The following is a 21,828-nucleotide window of genomic DNA, read 5'->3' on the forward strand; positions in this document are numbered from 1 at the left end:
AGAAACAAACAGATGCACGCTGACTCTGCATGGCTTCATTGGGGTGATGTTGAAATCTTTGGCTGTGAAGAAACTTTTATTTGTGTTTTTAGGTCTGATAGTTAGATTTATTTGTTTCATTTCCCTTTTTTCTACTAAAATACACTAGTCAGGTTTTAATTATCAGGACTCCAATGTCCACAGATCACTGGACAAGTTTGGACAGTGAAAGTTACAGTTGAAGTACTATAAACAAGTACTTGCTATTAACACAATCTAAACTCTCTGTGAAATCACTCTTAATGCTTTTGTTTATCACCTTATAAAGCCTCATACTCACTTCTTACCAGCACACAAAGCTATACGTTTCTCTAGAACTGCATTATAGTTGTTGTTGTCATACTTTCAGATAGCCATCACAACAATGTATTGACTTCTGTAAAAAAAATCAATACACTGCAATTGTATTGAAACCCAACTGATGGTGTCCCAAGACATTTTATATCCTCAGCTCTAGTATCAGAAGCTGGCCCCAAAATGGCCCGAAAAGCCAACAAAACAAACTGCCACTGCTTATAGTACTAGCTTAGCTGGTGCTAATAAGTTGCTAGGTTAATGCATGAGCAAGAGGTGCAAAAATATGCAGAGATTCATAGTCCTGTAATTAATGTGTCATAGATTAAAGTGTCCGAGAAATGTCATGTATTGTGCTCTTGCTGGTAGCTTTAATGCTGGCGAATAGGCTGAGAGAGGGTGAGTCAGCCAGAGCCAGGCCCCTGCCTCATGCTGAAATCAGAGAAACCACAAGAATGTAACAGCTTCTGTTATTATCCCTCCCTGCTGCCTGATAGCCTGCCCCAGAAAATAGCAGCAAGCGAGCCTGATTCTCCCTCTCTCTTTCTTTCTCTCTGTTTCTCTCTCTCACTCACAATCCTGTTCTCAGGTTCTCATTTCTGACACACACAGATTCTCTCAGGGTATGGTTGTCCATTTTGCGCGCTTTCTTTCTGCACACGGATACCGTGGCCCTGTTTAAGCACACGCACATGCACATACACTGACAATTGCTGCAAACCCAGGGCTGCCGGAAACGTAGAAACATCTAGACCCGTGCCCCACAGAAAAACCAAGCTGATACAAAACATAAGTAGCCGACAGACAAAAGTAAAATGGATCAATAAATGGAAAAGATTGACACACTGATAGACTGTCCAATATGTTGAAATTGCACAACTTATTTCCCATAACTTTGTTTAAAGCAACGCACAACAAGTGCAATGAACAAGACCTTCTTGCATCAAAATGATGCAACAGATAGTGGCAAATGGGATATATTTATGAGTTAAAGGCTGAACGGACAGGGCCAGAGGTTGTTGTAGAAATAACGACACAGAGCTAATGTTCATATTTAAAAAACTAAATTAGCTTTGGGCCAAACTCATTGTTTTATCTAAATCATGTTACATTTCACTTGCATGTCACTTTGGCCATCTATAGCTACAAGATCAATCCATTTAACCAATTACCATCTCACAGTAAGCTTTCATGGATTCCTGTTTAATTCACCACACCAATTAAATACTCAGAGTGTAACGTTACACCACATGTTTCATCAAGATCCCTTTGCACTGATATGCTGGATTGTAGATCACTGAATCGATATATTAATGAAAATTGCTGTATTCTTATGCCCCTATTAGCTAGAGTCATGTTTAGCTAAACATTAGCTTGCTACCGTTAGCTGACTTTTTATGCTTCAGTTGATGCTAGACAACTGACCGTAGCTTGCCATAGTTAGCTGACTGTTCATGCTAGCGCAGCAGTACCAGTTGCAACATTGCCCTAGTGTGGTGGTCAGTCTTGCTTCTTGCCTTTAAACCTCCACTGAAGCCCTGTCGTTTGTTCTGAGTGCCAACTATTCGTAGGCTAAACCCTTTCAACAAAATAACCTGTCATCCGTTTTCAACAGATGGCTTTTTGGCATTCAAAAGGTAGGTCTGTCAAACATTCTGTAATGGTTCTATTCCAACATACATCTGATTATTATACTATCTAGTTGCAGTGTTTCTATACATGGTTGTTAAATGCAACTAAAGGATCATCCCCTATCCTCAGGTGTTGAGTTAAAGTTGAAAAAGGTTAGGCCCTAATGTTAACAGAGCACATGGAGGTAGGTGTGATGAATTTGTGTGTGTGTACGTGCATGTGTGTTGTTCACAGTGACCCAAGCTCTCGTGAGCAGACACACCCTCTAAAAAAAGCATGGCCATCAGCATTTGTAACCAGATATATCCACGCATGTTGTCAATAATTTCCCTCTTGCTTTTTTTGAAACTACAAACTACCTGTTCTTGAACAATCTGGTCCTGTAGACCAGAATTCAAGACCAGTAAGGGTAAAAAAAAAAAATGAAGAAAGGAGAGAAGGATGGATGGATAGAAAACAAGCCCTTAAGAGGAGAAATTGGAAGCAGTATAAAATAAAAACAGCAGCACGAAATGTCCTGTGTTTTTAGACTGCTCTTTATGTTTTTGTTTGGGTTGGATATGGAATCCCTTTGCGCTTCCTCCACACATTTCCAAGCAAAACAGGCAGCGCATACAACAGGGTTATACCACGTAAACTGTTGATGTTCCAGAAATAAGCTTGTCAAATGTTACAGAAAAATGTCTGCAAATTCTAAAAAAGAGGGCAGGAAACTAAAGGTTTAGAAACATGGTAACCAATGTAAGACTCTTAAAGTGCTGATACTTTACCTATTTCTGGCAGGTTATACAACCTCTGAGGACACCACTTTATAGAGACACGATTCTAAGTAATTGCATCACGTTGCAACCCCAACTGGTCACATCTCAACCAGGGCTCATTCTCATGAGGGCAAAAAAAGAAGCATATCCATTTTTGTCTCTGACCCACCGTTCTCAAGCAACTGTGTCCTTTGACCTCCTAAGGTATTCAAGGCTCTTTAAGCAGCTGTTTCAAAGTCAGACCTGAGACTCTGAAGCTGACAAATACACAAAGCTCAGGTTGCACACGCAGCAGGTTATAAAAGGCCACATGGCAAAAGGTCTACAACTCTTTGCTGAGAAAATCTGAATACACCTTTAGGAAATGGTGTATGTTTGTGTAAATGTACATAGAAGGGCATGGGTTGCTGTGTGCATTTTGGGGGATAGTGGTAAGGATGTTAGCGAAGAAAAAGGACAAGCCAAAACACGCACTGGAGCATAACTCTTGAGTAAAGAGTTCGGAGCCAGCTGTACTCGCATACCTGAGGAGGGTAAATGTGGGGGTGGGGCTGCAGTGGAGAGGATTCCTCCCTTTCAGATGAGAGATGTTCAGGTATATTCATCCAGAGGTTATTCTACAACAATGAGACACAAAGCAGTGATGGTCTGGAAAGGACTGATCTCATGATGTTGCCCCCATTTTTGAGTCTAGCCTCATTATGCCGGCAGCTTGCATCTGAATGACATGCATTGTGCCTTACTTTTATCCATGCGACTCTATTCATAGTATGTATTTCTGAGCTACTCGCTTACATACTTGAGCCGAAGGGAGCATTTTGCTAAGAAAATCCCAAACAACACAAATTGACATTGTATTGTTCCACTGAGTTGCATCCCGGCTACACAGATCGAGCACACTTGACATCAGTTGCATTTCATTGATGAAATGTGCACACACACTTTTGAGCATTGTAACACACACCTCATGACTGCCGTTCTCTTTACATAAATTGAACCCCGTTGTATTGGATCCGACCACTTTAGCTGATGTTCGAGAAGATGATGTTCAACGACCAAGAGCAGCACCAACTGCCGCGGTTTTGACGGATCAGGAACCAGCAATACCTAAAAACTGGTTCTTGGTAACAATCCTGCAAAGTCTCGAGACATCTGGACGGATGAGCTGAGAGTCTGACACGAGCACTTCTGCTTGTCGCAGAGAAGAAGGAAGCAGTAGGAATGACATTTTGTTTATTTGATAATTAATGCTTACATGTAGAGCCACACATGTTCCCTTAGGATAAAAATATACAACATTTGAAATTCTAAATGCACTGTGAGAGTTATTAATGGACAAAACATCTACTACTGCTTGGTATGTTCCATCCACACATTGATGCTGATCAGTTGCCCCACATCTCGTGCTGTTGGCTTTCTGGTCCAGCCAAATTTCTCAATCCTCCATTTACCCGAAGGCCCTTTCTGTGTCTATCCATGTCATGTCCAGAAATAATCAATGATCATGTTAATCTTTTATGTCGCGCTGTCTTAATCCAACCTCTGCAACGCCAGCTAAATCTATCTCACGTGGCCCCTGAACTATAATCTAGCGAGCTTTATCTCTTGGCTCTGCCGGTATAATCTAGCCCTGCATTTTTCAGAAACTGGGTTAAAACACACAAGTGACTTGTAACAGGGCAGACACTGATGGTGAATTGCAACAAATATGTATAACCACTACCTATGACGCCAGGGCCTAAAGGCTTGTGGGCCTACTAGAGTAAAACAGCAACCCCTCCTACTAAACCCAAATGTTTTGTTTTATAGATGAAGGTCTGAAAAAAGAATTAAGATAGACAACAAGACTCCAATATACTAGGATATCAGCAAATAAAAAACTAGAGAGATTTCCCAGAACGTCGAGTTTATTTGAATGTGATGTGCTCTACAAACCTGCAACAATTTAAAAAGACAGTAACTGTGTAATTTGTTTCAATGTCAGAGACAGAAAGTTGGGCCTAATGGAGATTTGTTAGAGCCATTACAGCAATATTGGATCACAAGACATGATTTCTGCTGCACTTAATAATAAGGGTGTCAAAATTACAATCAGATATTGTGCACAAATGTCGAGTCACGATTCTCTCTGCTATTATCTGGATCCTTTAAACTTGAATGTAACTGAGGGTTTCAAAGCATATAATTTTGTGTGTGTATGTGTGAGTGAGAGAGAGAAGTAGGGGGTCTGTCTCTAGCTCCTCTCTTTGGCTGGATAACATGCTGTTTCAGCTAATCAAACCATTATTACTGCCCACTAACAGAGAACACCATTACCATAATGTGCAGTTTCGTCTGATTAGTTATGCATGATCCAGATACGCCAAGACTGGGCAGAGAGAGAGGTGGAGAGAAAGGGAGGAGGGAGGGAACGGAAGAGGTGACCCTGATCTGATAAAAACATACAACATACACAGATATTACACATTTGTCCCGATGTTCAGAGGAAACAAACTAATATTTCCAGTCGGAGCTTAAACCTTACAAACATAAGAGTGTTCTCTAATTACTGAAGGATATTGAGACTGCAATGCTGGGCCAAATTCAATGTATCGTCTTTCATTAAAAAACATTTATTGAGACATTAAAATACTCAATGACATCGTCTAAATTAATAATAAGAATATACTAATTCAAATTTCTCAGAAGATTTGATTATTTTGCAGTTGAGACAAATGAGAAACTACTTAGTACTTCTCATTTGTGAAGCATTAAATTCACATTCAAGAGTATACAGAAACACGTGCTTATTTCATATAGCCTATTTATTTTGACCAGAGAACATCCTATACGGCGATATACATCTTTATTGAGATAGGAAATGACCGATATTGTGACAGAATATTTTGGCCGTATCGCCCGTCCCATTGCTTGAGGCTTAAAATAAACAACCACGTCATGAGACTATTCTTTACTGAACATCAAAACATTCATGTCACTATTATAATGGCACTACTTGTGTTTCATTTTGGGAGCCTGAATCTGTCAAGGCACCTTCGCCCTGGCATTCTGTAACTGTGGTATCTTACACAAAATAAACACAGCTGTGTTTGGGGCTTGGGAGAAGATTTTCGCTAAAGAGTCATGCCATATCCGCCCCAGCAACAGACCGCTAACTAGCTGCCTTTCTGAAAGCTATCTGGCTGGATATTTATGTAAACGGACGGCTGTTTGGCTGGTTCACTTCGGGACTGCCAGTCAGACTGAAGGATCTGCAGCTCGGGACAATGCTGACGATGATGAACCGAGGGTGCTACCAGCATGTGCCGGGTTTGGCAAAATGGACTTATGCCATTCTTTACCAAATTAGGCATATTTGTAAGTATATAGCGCCTATTTCTCCAAGACGACTTAATGGCAGTAATTTCCCTTTATTAAATTACTGGTGCAAGACGCGCAACAGTCAAGGAATAATAAGGTGTCAAAGAAATTGGTTTAAATCAGCAGTAACTTGGCAACAGTCGGGTCGGTGTGCAGCCGCTGTTAACTGCAAGTGGCCAAACTCCGTCTATCAATGGCTCCGCTTACTGCGCTTCCCAACTGCAAATAGGACTGTGAGCTTTCCAAAGGGTTATAATAGAATGAGCAGGCAGCTGGTCCTCTTGGTTAAACATGAACAGGCTGCTCTTTGACAGGGCTGTCACCAACAGTCAGCATAGGTCACAGCCAGCCTGGTCTCACTCAAATAAAGAGGAGGATCTTATCATCGGGGATATTAAAAGGTAAGTACCACTCAATTTGAGTCTTAATAACCAGGTTATAAACGTGTGTATTGGAAATAAGCTACTACATTGACAAAAAAGAAAAAACCTACATTATGATGACACAAGTGAAACTGAATTAACTGGGTTTTTTTTTTTTTCATAGCTCTTCTGGCAATGGATCCTACAAATGTAAGATACGCAAATGTGAGCATCTTTGAAGTCTGATAATATATCTGGCCTGCAGCCCCCCAGCCAGTCGTCTTCTTACCAACACTTTCTGTTAGCACCAAGACTAAGCTGTCAGCACTACTGAGCCATGCTGAAAGGTAGGGTGTGTCTTTCCAACGCTGTGACTAACCAGACGTAAGGTGTCAGAAGAAGATAGAGAGAAAAGGGAAGTGTAAAAAAACTCAAAGCAAAGAGCTGGGACGCTGGCGCAAAGGGAAGTAGTGTCGGAAAGACAGAAGGTCAGAGAGATAGAAAAATGAAGCTCCGGGTGCATAAAAGACGGCAACCACCTGGACTGGCACAATTATGGGGGGAAATAGAAGTATTAGTATTCTCCAGTTAAACAGGGACTTCTTGTTTGATCTTCAGGCACATAAAATCCGACATCCTAACGCTCTGTTCTCCTCCGAGCCCATCCCACAGTGTATACACATCTCAGCCCGTCACGCATACAAGAACAATGGTCGACCTTTGACTACTATGTAGGCCGGTTTACGACGTTTAACCGAAGACCGCCATCTTTATGCATCGTCTCTATAGGCACCAGTAAATCTGTAAAAATGAACACAAGCGAATGTATTGAAGATTACATTACATGTCATTTAGCTGACGCTTTTATCCAAAGCGACTTATATTGTTGCTCAATACACCGTAGACAAAGCAACAGGGAGCAATTAGGGGTTAAGTATCTTGCTCAAGGACACAACGACATGGACTAGCGGAGCCAGGGATCGAACCATCGACCCTCTGATTGTAAGACGGGCATGCTAACCATGCTAACCATGCCCGGCATGCTAACCACTGAGCCACAGTCGCCCCCAGATGTAGCGCCGGCAGTTAAACTGAATTATTTAACAATATTCCTCACTTAATAGCTCCTTTGTTTCCAGTATTCCATTTTTTTTTAAATATCCAAAAGAAAGAAAAAGGTCAAAAGGGCAATTCATTTTAACATTTGTTGTCAAGCTAGAGGCAATGTTGACCAACAGTTTCTTATACTGTTGGTCAACATTACAGTTTACCTGTGTACTATAACAAAAGCAAGGCTTTGGGATCTGATGATGCCAACTTCCAATTCGCTCCCATGGGATCCTCCTGCCCCTTTCTACCAGGTGCAGATTACCCCCATTAACCCTGCCACACCTGTGCCGCCTCTGTCTCCTAGTATCGTTCTCTATCCCTCACTACTTCCCGACTTTTGCCATCTGTTCTCTCTCCATGTCTCACACACGTATACTTCTGCTGTACACCATGGGGATGGCAGGTTCAGGTGCACAGCTCGATGTAAACCAGGGCCATTGCCACAGGCAATTGAATCCTCACCAGCTGAGTCCATCCACTCCTAAAAACTAAAAGGATTCTTCGGGTTTGGAGAGAACAAAAGCAAAGTGGCTTGATCGAGGATTGTCTTCAGCACACCATTTAGGAAATTATTCATGTTTACGTAAATAAAAATGATTATACTGCACAAAACAGAATCTTCGCCCAGCCTTATATAGTTGTGCTTAAATGGCAACAGCACAGCCCCCAAATCCTACTTCCGATATCAGAGATGGGATGTGCGGGATTGAGCCTGAGTCTCCTATCTTAACTCTGGCTGAGCTAAAAATCTGCCATTGCCACCACAGCTTTAATATATGTGGACGGTCTAATCTAACAGATTTAAAAAAAGAAAAAAACTGTAAAATGAAAACGAATATGCATGGTATGTTGTGGGTTTGGGGTGTGCTCCCTTCACAGATCCCAAGAGTGTTTTATATAACAATTGAAAAACTGAACCCAGCTACTGCATTTCATTCACAATTCCTCCCATCACTGCCCCCTGATCCGAGATCCCATTCAGAACCAATCATGACTGTAAAAAAAAAAAAAAAAAAAAAAGCGACGACTCTTGCAGTTAAATAGAAGGGGACGAGATGGAGAGTGAGACAGAGGGAGAGACAAACCGGACAGAGCAGGGCCCATATGATCTCGGCAGCAGACTGGCAAGCAGCAGAGGAACCGTCTGCGACCCAAAAGATGTGGCACGGATGGTGGGGGATTACGTCATCGACAGAAAGGAGGATGGGGCTCATCACAGCAAAACCCCTCACATCTATTACTGAACACCACATAGTTAGGGGAGAGTCCTCTCCAACCATTTACTTCGCGAAAAAATAAATACAATGTTTAAAAAAAACATAACATGTTTTATGCATGATGGACAACAACAAAAAAGCAGGCTCGCAATAAGCAGCTTATCCATACATGGTGGGGGTGGGGGGCTCGTGTGACATTTCTAGAATGTGACACGTACATGAGGGCAGTTGTGACAAACGGTTGTTCACCAAGCATTACTAATGAATGGCAGAAATAAAGCATGAAAAAACGACGTACATGTTTAAATCGACGGACTCGCTGCATATGTCAAACAGCCAGGACGAATAACTCGATACACACAAATGAATCAAAGGAATGTCATCTTAAAACGTAGCTGACGCCGCAGCGCTTCCATTGAACGCCAACTGGACTCTGTCATTAAAGGGCTTATTGTACACTGGATAATGAATGAGCTATTAACGGTCGTTTTTTTAAAGGAATAACAATCTCATGTAAATACAGACTTTGAAATTAGGTTAACCGAAGTATGCATTTATTCAACGCACTAATTGCACACGCAAAGTGTTTCGCATCTGCCTTAAAGTAAAGCTGCAAAAATATTGAATGGGCTGAGGAGCAGCTAGCTAAAGGAGCGAGCTACACAGCAGTTGGGTGTTAAAGGTTATGGAATAAAAAAAACGTGTATTACGGCTCTATATTTATCCCTGTGAGGTCTCACCCACTCGGACACACGTGTGGGAACAACACGGGCCGTTTTATGGAAGCGTTATTCGGGTGTTAATTCGCATTATTTGCGTTTTAGCTGCGCAGTGAGCCAAGTTGGATAAAAGTGACAGCGCTAAGCTAGTTAGCCCAGATAGCTAGCTGAGCTAACGTCAGTTGGCTGTTGCTAACGTCCATTGGCTGTTACAAACGAAGTCTTTCTTACCGTCATAAACTGCTCCAGGGGCGTCCAGTTTTTAAGGGATATAAGTGTTGCCGTATGAGGAAATGTTTTGAGTTGGGGCGATGTAGCCCGAACATCCAAGATCAGTTCACCCGCTGCCGATGAAACCCGAGCATCATCACTATTACCGTCTTCATCAGCACTCGGAGTCCAGCGCCGTGCTCACACAAGTCCATCCAGCGGAGCGGGGCCTCCTCCGGGCTCGACCATGCGACTGGCTCGGCGACGACGGATAATCCACAAGACAGGAGCCCCCGCAGTAAGCATTGGCTAGACGCGGCGACGACGGGCAGTCATTTCAGGTCGAGAGAATGAAAAATATATTCCCACGCATGCGTAAAAAAAAAAAAAAAATACAGAAGGACGTGCTCGGCGAAACGGTCACGCGTGGAAAAAAAATGTCCGGACACCCAAATCACAAAATAGGAAATGTGTTGCGTTCGTTTTTTTACTTTTCCTAGCGCGCAAGCCTACTCCGTTGTTGTCAGCGTCCCCTGGTCTCTCTGCAGCTGCTCTGCCTGCCTGCCTGCCTGCCTTGCAGCACAGCAGCGATCAGCATAGCGACGTAATGGCGCAAACCGAGCGCAGAGGGGCGGCGCCTCCAGGCGGGAGGCGCGCTGTTTGTTTTTTAGCACACCCAGGTGGAGCGTCTTAATATATATATTCCCACGTTTAGTTGCATTGTAAAATCACGAACACGTTGACAGCACGGTTGCAGCTCATACAGAATATGTATAATATCTTGCAGAATGTATTCACATTTCAGTTTCACATTTATGTAAATAAAGTCAAAAATTACAAAGGTTTTAGGCAGTTATTTGCTATTGCACATACAGTACCTGCCATCTGGTTAGCAGCAAATCAGGTGGTACAATGCAGTTTGCATATATATATTCTGATATGTTTCGTAAAAATCCCTGTGTGTACCATTTTTAACGCTCCATTTCTGTGTTCAGGTCAAACATATTGCGTGTGTGTGTGTGTGTGTGTGTGTGTGTGTGTGTGTGTGTGTGTGTGTGTGTGTGTGTGTATAAAAATATAATACATAATTTTATTTCCTTTTTTTTAAAAGGTCACAAGAAGATACAATGTATTAGAATAAATGTTCTCACATATCATTTCTAGTGTTTGCAGATAGCATTGGTGGCAGGAATGTATGCAATTCATAGTATGCCCGATACTGTAACGTACATACACAGACACACACACACACACACACACTTGAATTTGATCTCAAGGGATGTATTTCTAATTTGAATTTACATTTTTTGAAAAGAGCCACGTCCTCTACGGTAGACTTAATTTCAGCCTGAATATCATTGTGTAACTTTCGAAATGAATGCAATAATGAAAGTGACGTTCAACCCTTTTATTCTCATTCTCATTCACTTCAAGTCCAAGCCTGTCCATTCAGACCAAATGAATGTGTAGCCCTGTCATTCATGAGACGCCATAAAAGAAAGAGAGTAACAAGTAGTGAGAGCGGTGATGTGGGCTGTACTGACCTCAAGTGGCTTGAAAAAGAAATGGCCTACAATACAACTAACAATGGACCATTGTACAGTCACTCTGTTTGGCACACAATGAAGTGAGCAGATGAAGCGGAGTGGTGAGAATGAGACAATAAGCCCAGTGTTGTTGATATGCATATCCCAAGAGCCACTCTATAGTCGGGGAACTGATGGAGGAAACCTAAAGAAAAACATTCCTATTCAGCTAGGAATTCATTGATTTTTTTTCAACTTTGTTGTCAATACATAATTATAACAGGGTTTTGAAATATATATGTAGTTCACATATTGAAGATTTTTGACGAAGGGTGCAGAGTGTTGAAGCTCACAATCTGCTGCAAAATCGTGGATCTGGAACAAATTCTGCATCTTGCTCAAGGGCAGTCTGACTTGCTATCAGAGAACACTGAACCCAAGCTGTCCTGATTCCGAACAGTCCCTTTACTCCACCGGTTCTGCCAACTGAGTGCTTTTTATGTCAAGATTTTATCTGAAAATGTGCATTTTTTGTTTTGATTTAATTGATCCACTGAAAGAAAACCCACTGTTGTAGATTCCATAGTCTACCTAACGACAATGAGGTAAAAAGCCACTGTGTGTCTATCTACAACACTTAATTATATGCTTCTATATTTAGTCCCATCCACAAGGTAAAGATTAGAAGCCTAATTAAAACACCATATCTGAACCTTATTAATATGCAGACGACCTAAGGGAACTATATGAAGAGTTCTGAGCCACAATAAGCTGCATATTAAGATTATTATCGCTAAATAAATTAGTCAGGGTCGCGCAAATGATGTGTGGGTACAGCGAGTTACTGTCCTTAAAGCATATTTCAGACCCAAGAGGAATGAAAGAATGCTGCTGTTCATAATAGTGAACACATATGGATTATTCATATCAGGGTAGATATAGGTAAATAAACCAGGGAAAGAGTTTTTATAAAAACGTATTAGGAAAATGCTACTAGGAAAATGCAGCTCAACATCATGACAACACATTGAAGTGTGGACATATGTACAGTAAATACAACTATATTGTGGTGGGGTTCATTGCTTACATATTTACACACCAAGACATGGAGATATTATAAGCGCTAGTCCATTCCAAAACAATCCAACATATTTTCCTCCATAAAGGATTTTCATGACCTTCATCGAGTGGTGAAGATGCATGGGGATGTTTGAGCTGAGAGGTTTAACACTTACAAATGTCTAACGCTTGAAGAGCTGCAATAACAAACCTCTGGTGTTGCATGATCATTGTCCTGTACTGTAAAGCTCCTCTGCCAAAACAAAGTGCCTGTCGCTCCGGATTATTCACCAAGGTCCAAGATTTATGCATAATATATGAGTAACCACCAGAACGTTGTTGGTTGTTTGCTAGTGTTCAGTGGTGTGATTAAAAGACACAAATCCATTCACCATGCTTCTGATGGGGTTTTGGCGGAAATCGCGCACGCGAATGTCTCAAAATCTGGCGAAATAAAACTAAACAAAGCACAAAAAGATACCAATAAATATATGCAAGGGAATATTTTTTAATGTGGGTGACCTGACCTGATAAAAAGAAATCCTAACAGGTTCTAATGTTAATATTTAGAGACAAAGAAACAAGAATATCTTATTGCATACGTCGGCTGACACTCAAGAAATCAAAGCTCAGGAAAACACTCGAGCAGTCTACTCGGTTCAGGTGACTTTTTCCTCTCTCAGCATAGTGAGGATCTCTTCCCTCCTGGACGTGTACGATGTGTGTTTCAGCTGAAGGAGGTGGGAGGGAAACAGGTTCCCGCTCAGAGCGTACATCTCTTTTCCCTTCTGCCCCATCAGGGAGCGCAGTATCTTGTTTCTTGACAGAATCTTGTCATAAAACTCCACCCCTCCTTTGGCGTAATCAGAGGACACACCCGCCGCACGCCGGTCGGCATTATAGTCGATCCACTGGTTGACGGCGTCCGAGGTGAGGTAGTAGGACACGGCTCCGAGCCCCAGCGCCAGAATGTTCACGCCGCCGCGAAACAGCAGAGGCCCGGCGTGGATCCCAAACAACTGCTTCATGAGCACGCTGTACACCCAAACCCCGCCCAGGCAGACCGGGGCCACAGCAGCACTCATCACCGGTCCTCCGGACTGCAAGCGGGCCACCTCTCGAGCCATGGCGAACTTCTGTGCGTTGAGGGAAATCACCAGTGCATCGTGCAGAGCTGAGCCGGTATCGCTGCTCCAGTCCAATATTTTGCCGTTCATAAAAACAGAGCGGTTTTTGATTCCGCTGGGGTCCTCCGGCGTGCTGTTGAAGTTTGCAGGGATGCCAATTTGGGCCCCGGCAGGAAGCCAAGGGACACCGGCACCGACCGGATGAAACCCATAGGAGGCGAAGGCGGAGAAGTTCTTGGGTGATCCGATACCGTAGTCCTTCAACACCTACAAATTACAACAATGAAATTCAGATTTCACTTCACATTTTTTCATATTGCTCATCCATAAACTATGAATTTATTGTTCTGTGAATGGAAGGTATGCTTTCTGAGCGCTGTAATTTATTGACTATTCTTCCGACTTTAACTACTGTGAAAATGTTGTGCTTTCAAGTAATGCCAATAAACCCGACGACATAACCGTTATTGCTAGAATATACTGCTTTTAAACCGTCTAATAGTGGGAAATGAAGTAAATCTTAATGCGCAACGTCCTCTGGGTCTTTTATCTCATCTGAACCACCTGCAAGAAATTGTACAACTCTATTTTAGTGAAACAAATGTTATTGAATTAGACAAAGCAACCTGCTGGAAGACATCCTCGAGCTTGTCAGACAGCGAGTCTGGTTCTCCTTTGGACCAGGCCTGATAGAGTTGACGGTAGGAGATGTCCGGGAAAACATGGTGGAACATGTTGGCCACAAAGACCCCGCCACAGCTCGCAGCGAGCAGCGGAGTCCGGTACTTCTGAAGGAGCACTGCATACTTAAGGAAGTTAGACGCCATGTCACGTCTCCGTTTTTAAATCAATTTTGTGCCAGCCGGGTGCCACGGACGTCAACAGGAGGCATCTGTGAAGGAGGCGACACATGAGTACAACACATGCGTATATATATATATACCAGCAGACCAGCGTGTGTCTCTCTCAAAAACACTTCAGGCAGGGATTTGAACCTTTGTTTTTTCTGTTAGAGGAATATTGTTTTTGCTTCTGTGACATCACCTTCATCACACAGTATATTCAGTTGGCCCCAGTTAGCAGGTGCACATGAAAGTCCCCGTTCATTATAGATTATAGCAGACACAACTAATATGACTGCGGTCAAGTGAGCCCGCATCCACAGTGTGAGCCTCAATTGCAATTCTGAATGCACCTCTATTCAAGGTGTTACGTACGGGGGCGGCGGTACGAAGCCGAGCTCAAAAGCTCAAAGGAAATGATGATATTCATATTCAAATGCCATATCCTTAAACTTGTAAATGAAAAGTACAACGCAGTCTTGTTCAGACTGATCCCTGCAATGTCCATGTGTATGGCCTTGAGATTTTACTGTACAGTTTGAGAAAATTGAATTCAAATTCAGCTTCAATGACAATGATATTCATAATGACAATTTCCTATATTCAAACTCAGATAAAAACAGATCCTTACATCCGTAAAGTAAACTTACAATGCAGCCTTGTTCAGACTGACCTCTGCCATGCACATGTGTATGGCATTTAAATTTAGCTTAAATTAAATAATGATATTCATAATTTGACAATTTCCAATATTCAAACGGCTATAAAAACAGATCCTTAAACTTGTAAAGTGAAATTACAATGCAGTCTTGTTCAGGGTGACCTCTGCTATGCACATGTACATGGCCATGAGATTTTACTGTGCAGTTTTAGAGAAAAGTGACAACAACAAAAAATTAAAATGCAAAATCAGTTACAATGTAATAATGATATTCATAATTTCACAATATTCAAACAGCTATAAAAGCAGATCCTTAAACTTTTATTAAAGCCTTGTAGTAAAGCATGAGCAAGACTGCCTTGTGATCACTAAATTTGAATTTATAGTAAAAGGTCACGGCCATGTACATGTGCATTGCAGAGGTCAGCTTAAACAAGACTGCTTTGTAATTTTACTTTACAAGTGGAAGGATCTGGTTTTATAGCCGTTTGAATATGGGAAATGGTGACATTATGAATATGATTATGTCATTGAAGTTGAATTTGAATTCAATTTTCTCCAAAACTGTACAGCTGTTTGTATATTGGGATATTGGGAAATTACGTTTGAATGCTTTTTGTGCTATCTAAGCCACCGTAGACCACCATACCGTAACACCAAGTCATTTATTTTCATGCGGGCGGCTCACTCGGCGGATGAGGGCTCACTTGACGTTAGTACTAATATACTATACACACATTACTGTATGTTCTAGTACACAGATAGAGCAAACTGCAGGGATTTAGCCTCATTTGGCTCGAGTTGTCATGTCTCGAAAGTACACGACAATTCTCTAAACGTATTTCATTTCACAGTGGAAGTGGAAAAAAAAGGAATTGAAATTAGCCTCGCAGTAACATGACAAGACAATAGATATAAACATTAGGAAACAGCTCTAAAATGCCTACAACAGTTCTGTTAAGCCGCTCTACTGCTGAAAACTGACACACTGGGCTTGTAAAGTGTGTGATGTTTGTTTACTTCACATAATTTAACGCGACACCGTAAAGCAAACCGGAGCTAACTGACCCAATAAATAAATTATCCAACCGGTGTATTGGTTAGCTCACTGAACGTTAACACATTGAAGCTAAAAACACCGGCAATTAGTCTTCAAAGCAAAGGAAACCCGACTAAATTGCACTCACATGGTATCCACATCCTCGCAAGGACAGCCGTAACAAGACACGCTTTCTCGTCCGTAAAGCGACCAGCTGTCGTGATCGTGCTGCTGCGTGACAGTTTTACGACAGTAGCTTCAGAAGTCTGTCAGGATGTTTGCTCATCATGTGCTGGCAGCAACACGAACAGAAACAAAATACTTAGTACTTAGTCAGTCAGGGTGACGTTCCCATTTAAACCACATACACACCGATTAATACACACCGGGAAGATGCAATGATTTGTTTTTGGAACAATAGCAGACTTCACTTGTTGACCTTCATACATCCTGATAAAATGTATTATGAATTGAGAAATTGCTCTTATATGGATAAAAATGTACGTGAGAAGATATATCATCAATTATTGACGTGACGCGTCGCCCTTGAATCATGTGACCAAGGAGACCAGCAGGAAAACACATCCTGGTGAATCGGACAAGAGAGTTCATCCCTGTATGTGGACGAAGTGGGAGACATCTCTTTCATTTGACACTTTTTTCTTCACATTTTTATTTTTATTTTTTAAAGACTCGTCACCGTAAACCGTGATTTTATTTATGAAAACAATAGAAAGGTATGTACACAGAAAATGCATGTTTTATTATAAAAGGCACTTCATTAGTGTGGCAGAAAAACAAACATATCCGCTCAATCAAAACTTCTCTGATACCATCAGCCCTGTAAAGATTATTTAATGTTGAAAAAGACTCTTCCCGAACAAACACAGCATCTGATGAACAGAATCGAGCTTCAGATGAGCGATTCCTCAACTGCTGCAGCACCGTAAGTGGAAAACAAAGAAAAACAAACACAAAAAATGCAACAAAGTTGCTAAATACATAAACGTAAAATTAAGTAATTCCTTGCTATCATGTGGTTGAGGTCTGACCACACCATGTTCATTGTTAAGACCACTCTTATATGTATTTTAAAGTGACAAATCTTTTTTAGAGTTTCAAAGTAATTCACTGATTTTAAGAAAAAAAATTGAAAATTATACTTGTAATTAAAGGCACTGTAGTAGTGTGGCAGAAAAACAAAGAAAATATTCGCTCAATCAAAACTTCTCTGATACCGTAAGAAAGTGAAAGACAAAGAAAAACACAAAAACAGCAACAAAGTTGCCAAATACATATATACAAAATTAAGTAATGCCCTGCCAGCATGTGGTTGAGGTCTGACAACACCTTCACGTTCCTTGTTAAGACCACTCTTATATTTTGTTTTAGTTTTACAGAATAATCGGTTACTGACACTGCGGTTCAATATTTTTTTTAATATATTTTTGCACAAATCTGGACACTATTTGCAGGTGTATGCTTTCGGTTGTGTTCATCACTCTTCGAGAATTTGGCTATTTCTTCAATTGCACCATTAATCTTGTTGCTTCGATGGTCATGGTGAGATCCACCGGCAGCATCTTCAGCGGTTGGAGGGTATCCCTGGTGTTGACGTACGGAAACAGCTTGTCGGCGAATGCCTGCTTAAAGGTGTAAATGAGTGCGTCGGTATCCAGATCGAGGAAGGACAGCGTCCCAATGTCGCAGTCTAGTTGCACTCTGACCCTCCTGGGCTGTTCCCTCAGTGGGAGGACTGATAGTGGGTGTGATGGGGAGAATACAGAGAATGTACCTTTGTTAAACCTCAGCATCCACAACCCAGACACGACGTCTCCCATCTTATGGGCATCCGGTGCCATGATGACCCCCAGCGCCCACATTTTATTCCTGCCGACCTCCACGTCCCAGCTGTGTCTCCCTGAGGTGAAACCCTCGGAGCCCAGGGCGCTGCAGTGACCCACGATCGCCTTGGAGGCTGGATCGTGTCGACACTTCGCGCTGGTCAAACCTTCAGACAGCTGGAGCTTTGGGTGAGCAGTGTTGGGGTTCAGGATCACTGGGGTGTACGACACGAGCGGTTTCATCTTGCACCAGGTGTTGAAGGTCATATTCCCCAGGTGTTTGGCCACATCGATCTGGGCCCCTGTGTATGGAGGACAAAAAATGACTTTAGTATGAATAAATAAATGCATGAGTAAATACAGGAATAAATAAAAGCTTGAATAAATGTAAAAAAAAAATACAGGAATACACAAATTAATGCTTAAATACATGTATAAATAAATACAGGAATATATAAATATAGGCTATACAAAAACAGGACATTATTAAATAAATCTATTTCTACATTTCTGACACATAAATACAGACATAAATAAATGAAGAAATACAGAAATTGATATATTTAATTATGTCCTGTTTATGTATAACTTATATTTATATACTCCTGTATTTATTTATACATGTATTTAAGTATTTATTCGTGTATTTATTCATGCATTTATTTATACCCCGGGTCATTTTCTGTCCTCCATACCTGTGAGCAGCTCCGGGTCCTCCGGCAGGGGGCGCTGAGCGGCTCTCGTCAAGGCGCCGACGTTAAGGAGGAGTGCGGCGTCATCTTCCCTCAGCCCGTCCTCTATGGTTTTGATGGTACTTTCCAGGGCGATTACCTCACCGGTCAAACTGGCAATCTTGTCCTTGAACACTTTCCTTTTACGCGTCTCTTCCTCCTTCAGTGCTGCGATCCTGAACTCTTTGTCCAGCATCAAAAACTGCACAAGCACGTTGAACTCGTGTGTTATGTCCGTCTCTGTGGCGAGAGCTTGGTTCCTAATTTCCTCGTCGGCTTTTTCTATGTCGCGTTTCACCTTATTGAATATTTCAACTTTCTCCCGCGAACGCGCCACCTGCGCCCGGAGGTCTTTCCTGTGAGACTCCGCGGCTTCGTCCACGGGTCTAAAACGGTGGTTCGCGTGCTGTATTGAATCGCGACAGACGACGCAGATGGGCGTCTGGTGGTCCAGGCAGAAGAGCTTGAGCCTCTCCGCGTGGAGGCGGCACACCACCCCGGATTCCTCCTCCAGGAGGAAAGCCTCGCACATGTTCTTCAACGCGAGGTTGCGAAGCGGCGACTGGGTAAAAGACGGCGCTTTGCACACGGGACACAGGCGGTGTTGTGTCGTGCCCCACCACGTTTTCACGCAGATGTTACAGAAGCTGTGGCTGCAGCAGAGGAGAACCGGGTCTTTAAAAACATCGTGGCAAATCGGACAGGAGAGCTCGTCCCTGGGTGTCGACCAAGTGGGAGCCATGTCATTTTAGAGACTCGCGCGACTGGCTTAACGTTCACGTAAACACAACTCCGAGGATGTAGCGCGAGGAGGACACGCCCCTTTTTCTTCTTCTTCTTGAAGTTTAAACAACAACAACAACGGCAAACAACTGTTTGGTGCATTACCGCCACCAACTGGTAAGGAGTGTGTATCAATATGTCTAGGACTTGCCCCATCAATAAATAACACTAAATAAAAATAAAAAATACACAGAAAACCAAAATACAAAAAATAAACTATATATATAGATATATATATATATATATATATATACAGCGATATAAGGCTGCACAATAAGCTGAGCCCCCGTTTAAGTATGTTTATTTACTTTTATACACATTTTTATTTTTATTCCATCCATCTAGTTATTATTCTTCCTACGGTTTAATTTTGTTTTATTACTGTTCTACTGTTTATTCATATTACTTGATTTTTATCTTCATTTTCTTGTGAGCAATGCTGCTGTAATCTTGTAATTTCCCCACCGAGGGACTAATAAATGATTTTCTTATTCTATCTTATAAAAGTACTAATTATGCCATTGATATTTATGTAAAAAAAAAAAAAAAAAAGTCCTCAAAATAAATAATGTCCATCATTTGTGTGTATTTTGCGGTCTCCTTGTGCTTTTTTTGTCCCAATATAGACTTTTTATCTCTGTTATTATTATTATCTGTACTTATTAAAAGTCCACTGTCTAGTTATTTTTACTAATCTGAAATTAAACTCCACAGTCTCTAACAAAGACTGTAGCTTTGCACTGTAGACAAAGCATATTACAGGTGCTATTGTTATATATTAGCTATGGTTCAACTGTTAGTGGTTGTTCAGTTTCAGCTTTTTCTTTTCTTAGTTGAAGGACTTATATGTCTCATGAGTTATGCACTTTCCCTCTGGGATTAAATAAAGTATTAATCTGTCTTCTTCCGTGTGCTTGTGTTTCGTCATATAGGTTTATTGCAAAATAAAGTGTTGATTTTGTACAAACTATTTAAAGTAACACATGTGTTTCACTTCAAGAAGGACAGGAAGAGGAACTTGCTGCAACTATTCAAAGCGTTGCTTAGTCATGCATTTGTCCTGCATGACGTTTCTCCTGTGGCTCCTCTCAATATCATCATTGTCCTTCCATCCAATGAACTATATATTAAAAAAATAATAATAATTATGACCTGTAAACTGTTAATAAGAGCTTTAATGCAGTTGAATACTGTAAAATTAAAAAAACTCACAGTTGAACCAAGGTGAACTTTGACCTGCAGGGCAGGTAACGCCAGCAGAGCTCACGTGAAGCAGGAAACGCATACTTGACTTTGTTGGTCAAACAGGATTCAGTTGAAGTGAATGAGGGATAAAGACAGGCGAAAGTGTGAATGTGCTTTGCAATCCGGGACGAAGGGATGGGATTAGTCTCTCCCCACAAATTACTGTTACATGTCCAAAGCGCCACATTTCTCTCAAGATCAAGTCAAACATGCACACAATCTCATGCAAATTAGAAAGAAGGGGAAAGAGTCGAACACATATGTGGTTGCTGCTGATCTGTAATGGTGTGTGTTTACTTTGAGGAGCTGTGTGATGCGTACAGGTTCCCTGTCATGGTAGAGGAGGAAGTGAAAGTTGACACAGCAGTGAGAACACTGTCATCTTGTTGCATTAGACTGTCTTGACTTCTAATTATTATGTAAGATTGCAATGTGCAATGGCTAAAACAGTAAAGATGTTTTGTGTTCTGAGTGTTTTCCTCAACATGTGTAATGGGGTTGAATGTCTTTACACCCTTTTAGGAGAATATGTGCACTTGTAGGTTACAGGCTACACATTAAGCGTTGGGTACATTAAAAAACATGTTAAACCCACTGACTGTGACCAAGTGATCACTTTTAAAGCCGGCGTTTTTATTCCTTTCATTTGATTTATTCAGGCAATTCACTCCTGCTTTATCAACAAATTCTCAATAAATAGTCTTCATCATGCAGATGAACCTTCATTGATCACCCCCAGCGGGGAGATTCAATTGTTGTGTACACACAGGGACAGCAATGCAGATAAAGAGAGAAAGAAATAAATAGTAAGGGTCAGGGTTACAAAATAGCACTACACACACCATTTGGAGACGGAGAGGATAAAGTAAAGTGATGATGATGTAGGTAAAATGACAATAGGGAGATTAACAATTAAAAAATCTGTATAAAATATTAATATAACATAGTATGCAATGTATAATATGTAGTTTGAGATATGAAATATAGTATGAGGTGAAGGCAAGTAACATAAACTACACATATTGCATAACAGTATACCAAAGAAAAAAGTCAATAACGCCCCCGCATTGGAATCTGGGATTATGCAAATTTGCATCAAAGTAAAAGAGTTGACCTTGTTTAACGAAAAGCATATTTTATCCTCTCAAATCCTCATCCTCTGGTCTTTGAGCTCAGTTTACTCCGATCCAACTCGCAGTATATCTCTTCATTAAAATACAAATATAAAAAACTGAGGCCCTTTGTTTAACATGAAAAAATATTCAGC

The 21,828-nt window shown here is 41.3% G+C and overlaps 3 protein-coding genes across 4 annotated transcripts in view; all 3 read right to left on the minus strand.

The window, feature by feature from the left end:
* Positions 1–10,241, minus strand: part of ptpn4a (protein tyrosine phosphatase non-receptor type 4a) — a 58,406-nt gene extending 48,165 nt beyond the window's left edge. For both annotated transcript variants that reach the window (XM_068572186.1, XM_068572185.1), the window contains exon 1: positions 9,726–10,241. The gene's annotated coding sequence lies outside the window, so the exon portion shown is untranslated. The remainder of the gene's footprint in view (positions 1–9,725) is intronic.
* A 1,957-nt stretch (positions 10,242–12,198) lies between these two features.
* tmem177 (transmembrane protein 177) lies at positions 12,199–16,154 on the minus strand. Its single transcript, XM_068572804.1, has 3 exons — positions 16,107–16,154; positions 14,043–14,308; positions 12,199–13,683 (listed from the first exon to the last, which is right to left on the minus strand). The coding sequence occupies exons 2-3, from the start codon at positions 14,241–14,243 to the stop codon at positions 12,949–12,951; spliced, it is 936 nt and encodes a 311-aa protein (XP_068428905.1). The 5' UTR covers positions 14,244–14,308; positions 16,107–16,154; the 3' UTR covers positions 12,199–12,948.
* A 1,223-nt stretch (positions 16,155–17,377) lies between these two features.
* On the minus strand, positions 17,378–19,350 carry LOC137782866 (E3 ubiquitin-protein ligase TRIM35-like). The gene is made up of 2 exons (XM_068572546.1): positions 18,498–19,350; positions 17,378–18,104 (listed from the first exon to the last, which is right to left on the minus strand). The coding sequence occupies exons 1-2, from the start codon at positions 19,273–19,275 to the stop codon at positions 17,476–17,478; spliced, it is 1,407 nt and encodes a 468-aa protein (XP_068428647.1). The 5' UTR covers positions 19,276–19,350; the 3' UTR covers positions 17,378–17,475.
* Between the last annotated feature and the right edge of the window lie 2,478 nt (positions 19,351–21,828).

Source organism: Clinocottus analis, unplaced genomic scaffold (assembly GCF_023055335.1).
Source record: "Clinocottus analis isolate CAN_PGR_092001 unplaced genomic scaffold, fCliAna1.0.p SCAF_12, whole genome shotgun sequence".
NCBI classification, from domain to species: Eukaryota; Metazoa; Chordata; class Actinopteri; order Perciformes; family Cottidae; genus Clinocottus; species Clinocottus analis.

What these genes read in the sequence shown, in the direction of transcription:
- LOC137782866 (XM_068572546.1), bottom strand. Translation starts at nt 19,275, where the DNA reads ATGGCTCCCACTTGGTCGACACCCAGGGACGAGCTCTCCTGTCCGATT. An exon ending in GGACCCGGAGCTGCTCACAG is followed by an intron (nt 18,105 to 18,497) that starts GTATGGAGGACA and finishes CTCCATACACAG; the next exon opens with GGGCCCAGATCGATGTGGCC.
- tmem177 (XM_068572804.1), bottom strand. Translation starts at nt 14,243, where the DNA reads ATGGCGTCTAACTTCCTTAAGTATGCAGTGCTCCTTCAGAAGTACCGG. An exon ending in TCGAGGATGTCTTCCAGCAG is followed by an intron (nt 13,684 to 14,042) that starts GTTGCTTTGTCT and finishes TGTAATTTGTAG; the next exon opens with GTGTTGAAGGACTACGGTAT.